At 40.8% G+C, this 15,105-nt stretch overlaps 2 protein-coding genes across 6 annotated transcripts in view; both read left to right on the forward strand.

The window, feature by feature from the left end:
- The window catches only part of LOC131456289 (kinesin-like protein KIF21A), a 35,502-nt gene extending 31,942 nt beyond the window's left edge, over nucleotides 1-3,560 (forward strand). For 3 of the 4 annotated variants that reach the window (XM_058624486.1, XM_058624488.1, XM_058624489.1), the window contains 10 exons: nucleotides 14-193; nucleotides 514-546; nucleotides 1,167-1,303; nucleotides 1,398-1,482; nucleotides 1,582-1,671; nucleotides 1,774-1,932; nucleotides 2,010-2,127; nucleotides 2,225-2,395; nucleotides 3,032-3,231; nucleotides 3,380-3,560. In XM_058624486.1, coding sequence (XP_058480469.1) covers nucleotides 14-193; nucleotides 514-546; nucleotides 1,167-1,303; nucleotides 1,398-1,482; nucleotides 1,582-1,671; nucleotides 1,774-1,932; nucleotides 2,010-2,127; nucleotides 2,225-2,395; nucleotides 3,032-3,231; nucleotides 3,380-3,437 — 1,231 coding nt within the window. In that variant the 3' untranslated portion in view covers nucleotides 3,438-3,560. The remainder of the gene's footprint in view (nucleotides 1-13; nucleotides 194-513; nucleotides 547-1,166; nucleotides 1,304-1,397; nucleotides 1,483-1,581; nucleotides 1,672-1,773; nucleotides 1,933-2,009; nucleotides 2,128-2,224; nucleotides 2,396-3,031; nucleotides 3,232-3,379) is intronic. The other variant, XM_058624487.1, reaches the window with a different exon arrangement.
- Nucleotides 3,561-13,061: 9,501 nt separating this feature from the next.
- Nucleotides 13,062-15,105, forward strand: part of LOC131456482 (copine-8) — a 93,757-nt gene continuing 91,713 nt past the window's right edge. The window contains exon 1 of one of the 2 annotated variants that reach the window (XM_058624846.1): nucleotides 13,062-13,302. In XM_058624846.1, coding sequence (XP_058480829.1) covers nucleotides 13,205-13,302 — 98 coding nt within the window. In that variant the 5' untranslated portion in view covers nucleotides 13,062-13,204. The remainder of the gene's footprint in view (nucleotides 13,303-15,105) is intronic. The other variant, XM_058624845.1, reaches the window with a different exon arrangement.

A 15,105-nucleotide genomic window follows, 5' to 3' on the forward strand; every position in this document is an offset into this window, starting at 1 on the left:
TATCTGGCTACAGATCTGGATGCAGGTCGCCCACTGGGACAGAGAGGAGGCAACTGGACCGCTCGCCCCTCAACCGAAGAAAGACACAAGACAAAGCACCCGCTGCGACGACGACACAGACCCCAGCACCGACGCACACGTCACCTGTCAACGCAGCAGAAGCCAAAACAAAAGGCAGCGACTACAAATCGCCGTGAGTCAAAATGTCCATCGACATTGTTTACAACACTTTGATCACATCATCAGCAGTCGACACTGAATCGTCTTGACAGCTGCTGTATGAGTTACAGTAAAAGCTTGTTGCAGATATTCATCCCCCTGACTTTATCTTTGCTTTACTTCCGAATTACATCAAGTTTCTAATGACATGTCATGAAATCCATCACGTTAAATCCTAATAACTTCACTCTCTGTTGTGCTTTACTTTCATGAATTTTTATTGTAAGAATTAACATTAGCAAAGACATTCTTCACAGAGGTGCCTCTGATGTTAATCTTGATTTATTCTGACAGGTTGGAAGAGTCACCTGCATTTGAAGGCCACAGGTATTATTACACCTAGTATTATTATTATTATTATTATTATTATTATTATTGTTATTAATAATAAATTTCACTGGTTATTTTTTTTTTTTTTTTTTACTTTTGGTTGATTTTTGTTGATTATGAGATCTGTGAAGGTTCTCAGTCATCTTCAGGATTTATCTGTAGGCAACTGGACTTGCTTAAGTTAAGTGAGTTAGGTCTGATGATGACTTCATCAGTTCAGTTCTAATGTCTCAGCTTTGGAAACGCTGCTATAACTGCCTTCTGACATGATGTCGCCTCGCTATGGGCCTTTTTATTGTGGGATTGCTTTTATTTCTTTTTGTGTTGTCTGTCCTTTTTGTAAATGATGGACCCTAGTCTGCAATATAGTCTGTCTAAATCTAAAATCTATTTGGGATTAACTGATGAAACCCAATTACCCTCTTCCTGTGTGAAGTGTGGGAGTTTTGCTGTTCATTATGATATTTAATATTACATTACAGCTGTAATATGAATATACTTAATGTCACTTCTCTACAAATTCACAAAGTTAACGTTAAGATTGGGTCTGTGATGGAAACATAAATTGAAGCTAAATTTATCGGCTCATTTTTTTGTTTTTTTCATTTTCATTGTAGAGGTGTGATCAACCCTGTGACGTCGCCTAAAAACAGCCGCGGCGCCAAACTCCAGTGTGTCTACGTAGCGGAGGGCCACACGAAGCCTGTTCTCTGTGTGGACGCCACTGATGATCTGCTCTTCACAGGATCTAAAGGTCAAAAGCCGAGCTTGTTTTCAACTTTGAAAATACTCAGACTGAATGATCGGCTGTTTTGAGCAAGTGTGTGTTTGCCTGTGTGTGTTTTCAGACCGTACGTGTAAAGTCTGGAACTTAGTGACGGGTCAGGAGATCATGTCTTTAGCAGATCATCCCAGCAGTGTTGTTTCAGTCAGGTAAGAGTGGTAGAGGTAGTATTCTGCATTACATTATTACGATTAAATGTAATGTTGATCAATTATTTTGTCTGTTTTCTAATGTCTTGGTTGATGTAGGTACACCTCTAGTCTCGTCTTCACAGTCTCCACTGCTTACATCAAAGTCTGGGACATCCGCGATTCTGCCAAGTGTATTCGCACGCTTACGTAAGAGCGCCACCCCCAGACACTGACATCCACAAAGCTCAACCTTACGAAGAGTCCCTTCTCTAATGTGTGACCTGTTCCACCTGTCTGTGTGTGTGTCAGGTCATCAGGTCAGGTGGGTTCAGGCGACACCTGTTCCTCAGCCAGGAGTTTATCCATCCCACCAGGAGAGAGCCAGATTAACCAGATCTCGCTCAACCCTGCCGGCTCCTTCCTGTACGCTGCCGCTGGCAATTATGTGCGCATGTGGGATCTGCGCAAGTAAGTTCAGACACAGACGAGTGTGTGAGCGATTTCAGAGAGACAGACAGAACACAGTTGTTGTTTATTTTCTTCAGGTTTGTGTCTACGGGGAAGCTCACCAGCCACTTGGGGCCTGTCATGTGTCTGACTGTTGATAAGTTAGGTAATGGACAAGACGTCGTCCTCACTGGCTCCAAAGACCATCACATTAAAGTAAGACACACACACACACACACATACACACAGCGGTGTTTAACTTCTTCCTCTTGTGTATGCATTAAGTTACACCATGTGTGCTCTCGTTTTCCAGATGTTCGAGGTGGCAGAAGGTGCTCAGGGCAGCATCAGCTCCATCCACACGTTTGAGCCCACGCATCAGGACAGCGTGGAGTCCATAGCCGTGCATGGAGAGGTTTTCTACAGTGGCTCCAGAGACTATTACATCAAAAAGTGGGATTTAGCCAGTAAACAGCTGCTACAGGTAAACTGATACTGGAGCTTTAGGATCCACTGTCACTTAAGCTTTTTTTCCCCCTCTGATTTCAAGGATTAAAGTAACAATAAGTAAGACATGGATAACTGTATATAAAGTCATACAATGACCATGACATGTAACCAGAGATCATGGAAGCTTCACTGATGTAACCACCAGCATATTCACAATTTAATTAATTGTATTTGTGGGCCACAAACTCGCACCAAGGTTACTGCACCACAGCGAACTGCAGCTACGGGTCAGAAATGCTGAATGTTATCAAACCTTAAAAGCCTCACTACCCCTCCCAAAAATGTCTCGACCAGAAGAGAAGAAAAGTGAGGCCAGGGGAAGTTGAAAAAGACATTTATATGTGCGTATGTGTGTGAACACAGCATAACATTGTGTCTAAGTGCAGCTCCACGTTTCTTTGTTTCTTAAACTTTGGCAACCACACTCAATACTCACAAAATTCATACAATCAACTAAGTATGATCATTTTATCTTACTTTATCGCCAATTTCACCTCAATTTAACACACGGGACCTTCATGGCTCAAAAGGTTCTAGGCTTAAAAATAAAACTCTTGATATACAAATATCTCAAATCTGCTCAAACTAACGGTCAGCTGCTTTCATCCAGCAGTCGGCCAGTGCTCAGGCAGACTGGGTCAGCGCTCTGGGAGTGGTGCCGGGCTCCCCGGTGCTGGTCAGCGGATGCAGAGGAGGGCTGCTGCGCCTCTGGCACGCCAACTCCCTCGCACCGCTGGGCGAGGTGCGGGGACACGACAGTCCCATCAACGGCCTGGCCACCAACAACAGCCAACTGTTCACTGCCTCAGAGTGAGTGACAGTCCATGCTAATTTGAGCTCATGTAATGTTGCTGTGCTGTGATTCTAACAAACAAACTCATTTCTAGAAAGGAAATGTGATTTCTTTTTTTTTTTTTTGACCACTTTCAAACTTTCTCCTGATTTTCTTTTTCAACAGTGACCGCACAGTGAAAGTTTGGGAAGTTAAAGGTTCCCTGGAGGACGGAGTCCACTGACATCTGATTTGTGCTAATCACAACGTGGGCCAGCATGTGAGCAGCGTCCACTGACCTCCAACCAATCAAAATCAATCTGTGAATGGAAGCTCAAAGTGTTGGGCCCCCCCCCCCCCCCCCCCCCGACTGGAAAATAACTCTGTTGTACTGATTATTGTGCATCAAGATGGACCAAACGCAGAGTGGACTGTGAAGTCTGCGCTCACGCTCCACGGACCAGAAATGTGACGAAACATAATAAAAATCTGGATTTAACTGATCCAGGAGTCTCTGCTGTGCTTTCAACATTCCTCTCTTCACTTCAAAGCAAGACACCACGGACTCAACACACAGTTTTGGTGAAATGTTTTTGCTTCTTCTCACCACCTGTTGAACCCGTTCCGCTCCTTTTCTTTCGTTCACCAGCAGCGTGATTCTGTCCCGCGCGATGTGTTGTGTCTTCGCTCACTCGGCCATTTCAGGTGTGTGTGTGTGTGTATTTGATGTCTTTTAATGGACCTTTCCTGGTATAACCACTGTGGTTAGGTTACGGTTTAAAGATAAGGGTTTGGACAGGGTGTCCAAATGAATGGAAGTCTAGTGCAGACTCTGCCCCACTGTGAATCGTGGGTAAAATCAGGCAAAGAAATCTAGCAGCGTGTCCCCAGCGTAAAAAAAACCCTAAACTCCACAGTAGAACCTTCCCTTTGTCTTGTTACAACTCTGACAGAAAAGCTGTTACATCCAGATTAAAATCTGTGTTCACACAGCGGCTACTTCACAGTGAGGTAAACACTGTTTGCCTTTTGTCAGGGTGTGTTGTCAGCAGTCAGCTGGGTTTCTGGTTTCAGTATGCTCTGGCTGACACACACACACAGAGGCGCGTTAGACTTTGCAGTGTTTGTCCTGTCAGCAGCAGCGTGCTCTCCTCTGGGATTTCCCGAGCTCCTACTCATAGAACTTCAGCTCTCGTTTTCTCCCCCGCAGGGTTTTTATTCATGAAATGCTCTGAATATTTAACCTAATTACCTGTGCAATAGTTTTAAAAGTGAAAAAAAACCTGCTCTACCAGTGTTTTTAATGAAACTAGATTCAACATGATTCCATGCAAAACACATATCTTGTTATTAATTATGAAACAATTGGCATTAGCCAAAATAAAGGCTTTATGACTTTTCCACAGCTTTAGCTTTAATTGGTGTGTGTGTGTGCAAAATTACTAATTCAAATCGATTTATTAAAATCTTTGACGACAGGCTGATTATAATTAGAATCATAATGAATTATGTCATAATCATATAATCATGTTGTTCAAACCAAGCACCTTGTTTAGTCGTGGATTATGACATACACATGTTGTGGTAGCATCTGTTCCTAAAGTCTGTGTGTGTGCCTGTGTTTATATCTTTGTGAGGACATTTGGTCTGTGCCAGGTTTAAGACCTGGTTTTAGGGTCTTAACGTTAGGGATGTGTCCTTACTAAGATATGAAAACAAGTGTGTGTGTCTTTATGACATTTTCTGGCATAAACACTGACCTTTCCTGGACCAGTAATCCTCATGGAGACTCAAAACCTGGTCTTAATGAGGCTGAACCTTATTTCTGAGGAACTGGTTGAAGTTCAGGGCTGAGATTTGAACTGTGGTTAGGTTAAGGGTTAGGGTTAGGCATTAACTAGTTATGGGTAAAGTTAGGGATGATGCTGTGGCTTTCCACATGAAGGGAAATCAATTATTTGAGTCCTTAAAAAGGTTGCTGCGTGAACCTGTGTGTGTGTGTGTGTTTGTGTGTTTCAACCCACATGACGTGATAGTTCATGATGTACATGTAGTTGCAGCCGAGCACTTCCAAACGTCTTTGACTTGAGTGTAAAAAGCTATTTATTTATTTGATATTTTCACTGTTGCGTGTTTTTTTTTCTCCATATCAGTCAGAGAGATTTTCAACCCATTTCCCCCATCTAAGCCCTCTTTATATCCATCTATAAGCATCTTGGATGGACTGCACAGAAATGATGGGATGGCTGGAAGTTTCCACATTCAGAAAAGGTGTATAATTAAATTATCAGTGCCTGCTATAAATCTTGAGCTGTACCTGATGAACGTGGACCTCATTCATCCTGGTTTAAATTGTTCGGGTCTGACTTTTCTTTTAATTCTGTGTGGGATGTTCGAGTTAGAGTCTGTTTGCAGTGTTTTAAGTCACTGGGACTCAAATGTTTGCACTGAAAAATCGTATTCCCATGTGGCTCAAATGTAAGCGAAAGCGATGCCCTTCGATTGCTGGAGAAATGATTCAAATATCATTTGCAGTGTTAAAAAAAATAGATTTTGAAAATAAAAGGAGCTGTTACCTCAGTTTTTCATTTTTTATTTTATTTCTTTCTTTTTTTAAAACATGTATTAATGGGTTATGACCACATGGTGGTGGTACTGTATAATGACAGGTGATTTACTATAGGTGCGACACATCTTTTTGTAGCTGTGAGCACTGGCATGTTCTCCATGGACGTGACTGTTTTGAGGCCAGGGCTCTCAAAATTCAAATATCAACAGGTCTTTTGATTTGTTATACATATGAATACAAATGAAGCATTTGATTATATGAGATGGTTAATGAAGAAACGTCATTTATAGCATTAACTTTCCTTACAAAAATCAAAAATAATCATAACCTTACAGTAATTGTACTATATTATCATATATACAGTTATACTTTTGTTCCTACACACCTTCTCCTCCTAAATATTCTTTATTAGACGAGTGATGCAGTAAATACTTTTATACTGTCTGCCTAATGAAAGGGAAATAAAAATGTACCCTTTATTTAAAAATAAACACACATATCCTCCCTCGGTTTTCAGGTCCAGTCCACATTGGCTCACTAAATCATCACTTATCTCACTCATCGTGTTGTGTTGATGCTATGATTTACTCCCGAGCCGTAGGGGTGGACAAAGATGAAGAGAGCGAGGGCTGAATGAGATTAAGAATTCCCCCCCAGAAGACACAAATTAATGTGAACAGTGATGGAGGGATCAATATTTAATGTTCGGCGGCACTGAGAGCAGCAGAGTGTTAATTGGCCTCACAGGAGCAGAGCACTGACTCGTGGCTCCGTCGCTCTCTGCCTCATGTGTGTTGCAATTTAACTTTATCCTGTTCTAATAAGTGCTTCGTGATTATATAACGCACTCCCACCATTCCTCTTTCAACCCAATTAACTCGGCATAACTTGCTCCCCCTCTCTAGGAGTTTTCGAGGACAGGGAAATGTTTGCTTCTTAATTTGAGAGAATGATTGATATAAATGTCCTTTCACGGTGTGTTTGGAGATTAGCGAGCAGTGCATATTCAGCCACGCGCATGTGAAACATACTGAAGCTTAACATTCCAAGTTTACCAGAAGTCTGAGTAGACAAACAAAGGCACTCTGTCTTCACGTCGTTTTATCATGAATGCATGTCTTGAGGATAAATGCAAACAAACAATCCAGCGCGTATCGACTCTTAAGTTTTCATCAGGGTCTCATTTTCATGCTTTATTGCTCTGGTTCAGAACCTGAGGTGTCTGGATGGCCCAACAACTGGTCTTCAGATGAATGTAATGGTTCCCCCACAATAGCAAATAATAACAGTAATAAAAAAAACATTTCGTTATGTTTTAACTTATTTTAAAATATTCTCTAATGTGTTTTCCTTCCACGTTTTGTCCTCTTATGCTTTGTTGTGGATGTACCCCACCTTTCGCCCTATGTCAGCTGGGATTAAGTGGTAGAAGATGAGGGAGAGAGTGAATTTATGGCGTGTTTCCACCGGCTTGCCTCGCCTCGCCTTGGCACGGCACGGTTAAGTTGCATTCCACGAGCATAGTACCTGGTACCAGGTACTTGTTTTTAGTACCTGTGTTAGCTGAGGTGACGCCACCAGACTACCAGCCACTGATTGGTCAGAATGCCGTCACAGGAAGAGGCATGCGTGACACAAGAATCAAGCCGAACTGTAGATCAGTTAAAACTACTTAACAATCCTAAAAACGTGGGTTAATCTCCAACAACTACAAAACTCAACTCAAACAAATGTTACTTTAAATGTGTTTTATACTGTTTACATTTCAAATGTAACACACACAATCTGGTGTTCGATATTAACATGCAGTAACATGCACATTAACATGCAGTAAATTGTAAATAACTGCCACAAATTGAAAGTTATTCTGGAAAACTAGACAAAAGCACTTAGTCACAGGACATTATTTGGCCCTTTTATGGTTAAAATAAGCAAAAAAAAAGACATTTTGAGGCTAAGGTGTTAAAGGGTTAAATGTTTGGGATCAATGGGACAATTGAATATCGCTTGAATATCAAGCGTCAGCCAGAAGCATAAACAGTGGAATCAGTTGAGAGCACATGTTCTCTGTGTGACCTTTATTGGGAGTGGACAAACTATTTCTGCTAATTATGTGGTGAGTTCACAGATGTGAGTCCTGTACAAAATCACCAAGTCTTCTTCCAGCTCCTCAGCATCTTCACTGTTTATGGGAACCAGATCATGTCCCTGTTACTGGAACGCACAGTGCACAAACCAGGTGATCAGGTTTCACCAGAAATCAATGATAACGTCTCGGGCGACGCGCGGCGTGGGCCGAGACTTCCACTTTCGGTTTAATTGTAGCACAATCTATGACGAGTTTGGACGAGATATCCTCCCGCTAATGTGTTCAGTGAACACATTGATTGGTGATGAGCGGGTGGGCCACACCGGATGCTCTGGTTTTCCCAGCTAAATCCGTCTGAATAATGTGATTTGTGTGCAGCTGCTGCTGCTGCGGATTACCCGGGAGATTAGAATCAATACAGGTTCATTTGTGACATCACCTGGGATGAGATTGCGTGTGTGCGTGGGACAAATATTTCTCTAAATTGACCATAGGTGTGAGAGTGGGTGGTTGTTTGTCTATTATGGTAATACCATCTTAATTATACTGCCTTTTTCAGCTTTGTAATAGTACAGTGATGTTATGATGAGATTAGGTAATACCATTTAATAGTACCATGAGTGGAATACTTCAAAGGTGACAGTTACCATACTGTAATGTTTCTAATCTAATACTCTATTGTAGGGTATGGTCTAGAGCTGGAACAATTAATCGATTACTAAATTATTCAACAACTATTTTGATAATTGATTAATCGCTTTGAGGCTTTTTTTCATGATTAAAACAAGATTTCCGATTGTTTAAGCTTCTTAAATGGGAATATTTTCTTCATTTCTTTGCTCTGGATAACAAAGAAATCGACAAGACTTTTGAGCAAATCATCATTTCCAGGTTTGACGAACACTGGTCAACATTTCGTAAGGTTTTCTGACATTTTAGGGACCAAACGATTCATTGATTAATCGAGAAAATAATCGACAGATTAATAATCCCTAGTTGCAGCTCTAGTATGGTCATTAGTCGCTTCTTTAGAGAATCCCCAGTGAATTAAATTATGAGATAAATAACAGCATCATTAGCAGCGACGCTCTATTGTTTTCTGACATTTAGCCAGACATTCCCTTCATCCTGTGGTATGAAAAACAACCCACACACACACACACACACATTCTATTTGCATTTCCTGCCTTTGACAGTTGTACGTAAACAGAGCTAGAAGAAGGAACTTGAGAAGATGTCGCTGAGCATCGAAACAGGGAAGGAAGGAAAGCAGGAGAGACGAGAGAGAAGAGGGAAGGTATCGCCTTGACACAAGCAGAGACGACCAAATGGTAGTTAAAGACATTTTTCTGAGCAGCAATGAGGCTTACGAGGACAGGGTCAATATTCACCACCCCGGCATCCGCAAAGTGCAGCCACCAGCTAAAAATACCAGTGCTGCTGCTTTATGACCAGACTTGATGAGCTGTGATGGTGCTATTTGCTCTTTTAACGTGGCTACAGGGAGCCACCTTGATTCCTCTCTGTGGATCTGAAACTGACTGGGAAAAACAATGTTTTTAGTGAGCCAGTAAAGGCATTTTAGCATGAAATTAAAGCTCAATACTTAGAGAGAAATTTATTTTTTATTTTTTTATTTTAAAGCGATGACGTCTGTATTTCCTTTACTAAATCAGCTCAACTTCATGTGTCTCATTATGGAGAGAGGTACGTACAGGGCTGAACGACTAATTGTTGTCAAATCAAAATTGCAATTTGGAGCAGCACAGTTAATGAATAGCGAAGGCTGCGATTTAATTGTTCTGTTTTTGTTTGTTTTTCTTCCGAACACGGAGCATCTAAGCTGCTTTTCCTACATTGCTATGTTTAAACGTACATACAGAGCACAACCAGCACATTCTTATAGACAATCTGATTCCTTTTCTAAAGACACCTGAGCAAAAATGACTCAAAATGTTAAAAATCAGATCTGAAATTTGGAAATACGTCACAGTTTAAAGTGAGCCGACCAAAAAATGAATCAACAACACGTAAAAAGAGGGAAAAAAATTGTTTTCACGTTTTGTAAAGTCCGATTATGTGACCTATAAACAATTTGTTGGGCCCTAATTTGAGCCAAAGCTAAGGCGTTGTTGAGGGAGTGTAACGGGAGGAGAGAGCTGACAGGAGGTAATGGCCACAGTGATCAGGTCAAGTGTGCACTCAATCATCTCCTCTAGATTTCCACCGTTTAAGTGTTGGTGTCAGGAGTGTGAACACATTAGACATCAAAACTAGCCGGGGTCGTTGTCAGGAGAGTAATATGACATTCAGGCATGGCTGAGCTAAAATACTCAGCGACATTCAAATCTAGTTTACTTCAATATTGACTGTGCCAATTCTGGAGTGGCTTAATAAATAATATTAAGAAATAACTGCATTTATAGTCGAAAAGCCTTCAGTTCCCATAATATCATGTTAGCAGCTGAGGCAAGTTGTATTATGTATAATAAGTGGACATATTCGATATTCTTACTGTGTACGTGCATCTTAAACAGACTCAGGTGGCAATGATGTCGTCTTTGCTCATACAAATGACTCCTGTTTTTGTTTATTCCTGCTCTCTGTGTGTGTGTGTGTGTGTGTGTGTCCATTATATTGGCCCCCACTTTGTGTATGACGAACCCGTCCAGTCACAATTACCAATGTGAACATGGAGCAGAGGCCTAAAGTTTGCCCAAAAGATGCTGCTGTGGTTTTTGCCACCATGCCACGTACCCAGCCCAGTGTGTGTGTGTGTGTGTGTGTGTGTGTGTGTGTAAGCCTGCTATATTTAGACATGTGGTTGGCCAATAAACACACTGAGTAATACTAAGATATGTCATTTTAACATCCTATAATCTAAATATAATGCTTACACACATACACCCACTTATATGCAGCAGCACGTGAGTGGGCTCTTCACGTGCAGATCAGTTTAGAATGCTTTTAATATGCTGATGTGAACAAACATACACACACACACACACACACAAAGTCTTCGTCATGTGACCCTCGTTCTTATCCCTTTACATTTGTCACGCTGTCATTCTATTCTCTGCCTGCGGAGGGTCTCTCTCTTTCAGTTAATTAAATCTGATGCTTATCCTCATGTAGCGTAGAAGCAAACAAGATAGATATGTATTCGATTTTTTACAAAAAGATTGACATATTTTTCACTGGTACAACCCCGTAAACCCCCAAATTTGTGCAAAGTGTGCAAATTCTAAATAAAATAAAATAAGATTTTGTTAATTTAGTTTAAAAAAAAAATAAAAAAAAAACCTGCAAGAGATAGACCTCATTCTATGAAGATTTCTACGGGCGATGGTACGGGAGTTGTCTTTCAACTCAAGACTTGTGTGTGGTGTTCTAAGGTTGTGGGTTCAATTCCCGTCTCCGCTAGTCTACATGCCAAAGTGTCCTTGGGCAACACACTTAACCCCACGTTGCTTCTGATGGGTTAGGGTTAGGGTATGAAAGATATGGGTATTAAGGTATGAAGGTATGAAAGATAGATAGAAGACTCTGCACATACAGTAGATGCACTGTGTGAATGTGTTTTTACACTGATAAAGGACTCATTTACAATTTCATTTATTTTGTGTGAACAATAATGTGACAGTGAAGTTTAAAGTGCTATATCAGTCATAACACAACTATATACTGTGTTTAATATATCACTTTATTCTTACAAGAAAAAATAGGCCAGACAGTCCTACAGTTAGTACCCATGGTGCAAATCAGCTGTACAAGTGTCCTTGTACCGTTACCTTTTAAACCCAACAAGTGCAGTCTTCAAAACAGGTCATTGTCACGCTTAAAATGGATATATTATGTCCACACTAGTGAAATCACTGGGGGTGCCCGACATAGCACTTCATTTTTGCCTCTGGAGCCTCCCAATAACTTATTCCGGCCATGCACGACCCCGTCACGGAGGAGCGAGGGGTGTTTCATGCCAGTAACTCACGCTGAGTCGAACTGAATTCAACTGAGCTGATGTGACTGTGTGAGTGCAGAGGAGAGACACAAACACACACACATGCACTGTGCAGTCTCAGACGGATATTATTTTACCGGTGCAGAAGAATGTCCACACTGTTTCCAATGGACTGGCAACAATTTTACCACTTTTTGAGTCTGGAGCTGCAGCACTGCTGATATCACTGTCAACCAGAAACACTATAACCTGTAATACACTGACAACGACTAACCCTTTTCTAAATAAGATACTGTATGACCTGCAATCCGAATAAGCTTTTTACATAGCAGCGTCTTATCCCTAATACTGTTTTATGCTGTTTAAAATGAGACGATTGTTGCCAATAACGGTTTACATTTACCAATTACCTTATTCATATTTTTTGTTGACAGGAGTTGTTAAAAGAATATTAAATGATTGTTTCTGTTTACACAACAGAGAGCATAGAGGGATTAGGATTATGTCCACTGCTGTGAAAACTCCAACAGGATGTTATAATCAGATATGTAATCCCATATTGCTTATTCTAAGCACAGCCTTATTCAGATGAAAGTAGTCAGACAATTATGGTTTTAGTGGTAATAGTAGTAAGATATGTAGACATGTATTAATCTTAATCGGATTATAATGTATTTCTTATTGGAGTCTTGCCTAGTCTGGTTTCCGTGACTTCAGAGTACATTACATTGTCTTACTTTCATTTCCTGGACACTTACTCTAACCATAACCATAACCACTACTGACCGGAACTTTAAACTAACCCTGACCTCATCCTAAACCAAACAACATATCTTCACATTAAAATTAAATCATTGACATTTTTTTAATCCCCATAAGGAAAACATATGCCTATCATGTGACAGGGTTAGGTCCCCACAACATGAGTAATACATGACACACACACACACACGTGACCTTTCATGTCAAATTCACGCATTTTTTCGGCATGATTCAAAAAAATCTGAAGCAGTGATTTTAGTGAAAAGAATTCAGGTGAAGTGAACATAAAAGACAGGGAAACGGGGAGAGGGAGAAAACATAAAGAAAGACTGTAAAGAAAGAGAAGACGGGAAACACACACACACACACACTGGGGGAGAAATATTAGTGACATCACATCTCCCAGGCTCTCTCTCTCTCTTTCTCTTTCTCTCTATGTCTCTCTATGTCTCTCTCTCTCTCCCTCTGACACCTCTGCTCTACTTCTCGTCGAGGAGGCGCTCTCACACACACAGTTTCCTCCTCCCCTGCCGCTGCTCCTCCTGCCTCGTCGCTCGTATAAAAACCTTTGGACTACACAGCTGAAGGGGAAAAGCATTATTTGTTCCCCCCCCTCTCTGTTTTGACAGGATGAACAACAGTTTTTTAAACATGGCGTCGATAGGTGACTTCGACCCGCTCAACGCGTCTATTCCTGCCACCAAAGTTGAAATCACGGTGTCCTGCAGGTAAGACAACGTGTCTGTCTGTCTCACCTTTTCTTTTTCTTACTCTCTCCTCTGTTGTGTTTACGGGTTGTATTGGAGAGAGAGAAACAAAGCACAGAGCGAGCCGTTAACGCAAGTGAACTGTACTTTACTAACGTCTAAGTTTGTGTTTACTTTGAGTGTGTACGTACGGACTACAACTCTCTCAGCGCCGTCAGCGTTGGCACATTTTTATACACTTGTGGCGAGTAAACGTCACATTTTAGTTACCGAGAGACCAGCAGAGGGCATAAAAAAATAGTATTATTTATTACAGTTTCCAATTTTCATTTTGATATTCCTATCATTATTTTAAATAACGATAAACGTGTCTGATTTAAGCTAGTTGCTGGACAGTGGCGTGCACGGGGGTGGGGTGAATTAATTGTTACGCCCCTCTGTAGTTGTCAAAACATGAAGAAGTGCCATTCCTATGTGGTATCTAATGCAAAATATAAATTAAAATGTTCTAAAGGAGTGTCTTTCTAGTGGAGAAAAGGGATGTAGTGCCCTATAAAATGCTCTTTCTACTCTGTTTCCTGTGGGTGCTCTTCCAATCAAAAAGGGTGCCCTCATGAAGTTCCCTAAGTGTCCTAAATTACATTACATGTCATTTAGCAGACGCTTTTATCCAAAGCGACTTACAATAAGTGCATTTAAATGATGTCCTTAGAAGTGCTGTAAATAAAATGCCCATCTTAGCAGCAAAATATTTTGGATGTGGATGGGAACACACACAAATAATGCATTTTCTTTTATTTCAGTTTTTAACATTAATTCCGTATTCAAGTTTTAGTCTTCAAATTGTTATGGTTTGCAAACCTTAGCAAAACTGTGTTGACATTGCAGTACTTCACAGTTTTGTCGCTGCTTTTGTTCATGTTGATGGTGTTGTTCTGTGGTAAAAGATGCCACCATGTTGCTGTGTTAAACATATCAAATGCGGAGAAGGTGTAACGGGAAGTTGCAGTGTGCTAGGATACGAGTGTGACTTGATGGAAACTGACTGGAGAGGCTGGGGAGAGGGTTGGAGTGTATTTAACCCTCTTTGAAGGGGGTCTTCCCCTCTGTATACATGAGGGAGGGAGAGAAACGTGTCGTATTTCTGCCAGACTGGTTACACATGATGAGCTGCATGTTCTATGCTCCAGGAGCCTTCTGGAAGGGAATGCTGTTAAATGTTAAATGGCCTCTGTGAAAAACAGAAAAAAAACCTCAAGCAAAATCAGTGATGCATTTACCTTGACAAATGGCACTTTTAGGTTGCAATGCAAAGAAAACCCTTTTTTGGAAATGATGTTTTCTCTCAAACAACACAAGCCACACACCCCTGAGACGGCACTGTCAAGTGACGACATTCACGTGGACCACAATAATCTAGGAAGGAAAGGAAAGCATCTTTATTGTCATTACACAACAACTGGTATTGCACAACGAAATGTTGAGGTCAGACGGAGGGTTGATCAGCCATTATTCATAATATTCACATTATGACTCTGAATCAGTTGCTGAAAGAACACTTTCACATTCTTGTTTACACATTACAAAGTGTAGAATAATAAAGACTCCAATAAGAAGTACATTTTATCTGATTAAGATGTATACATATACTGTACATATTTTGACTACTTTCACCTGAATAAGGCCGTACTGAGAATAAGAAATATGGGATTAAGTATTTTATTATAACGTCCTGTTGGAGTTTTCACAACAGTGGACATAATCTTAATAGTCTTAATCCCTCTATGCCCTCTATTGTGTAAACAGCAATTGAATATTCTCTTA

The sequence above is a fragment of the Solea solea genome, chromosome 3, assembly GCF_958295425.1.
Source record: "Solea solea chromosome 3, fSolSol10.1, whole genome shotgun sequence".
NCBI lineage: Eukaryota > Metazoa > Chordata > Actinopteri > Pleuronectiformes > Soleidae > Solea > Solea solea.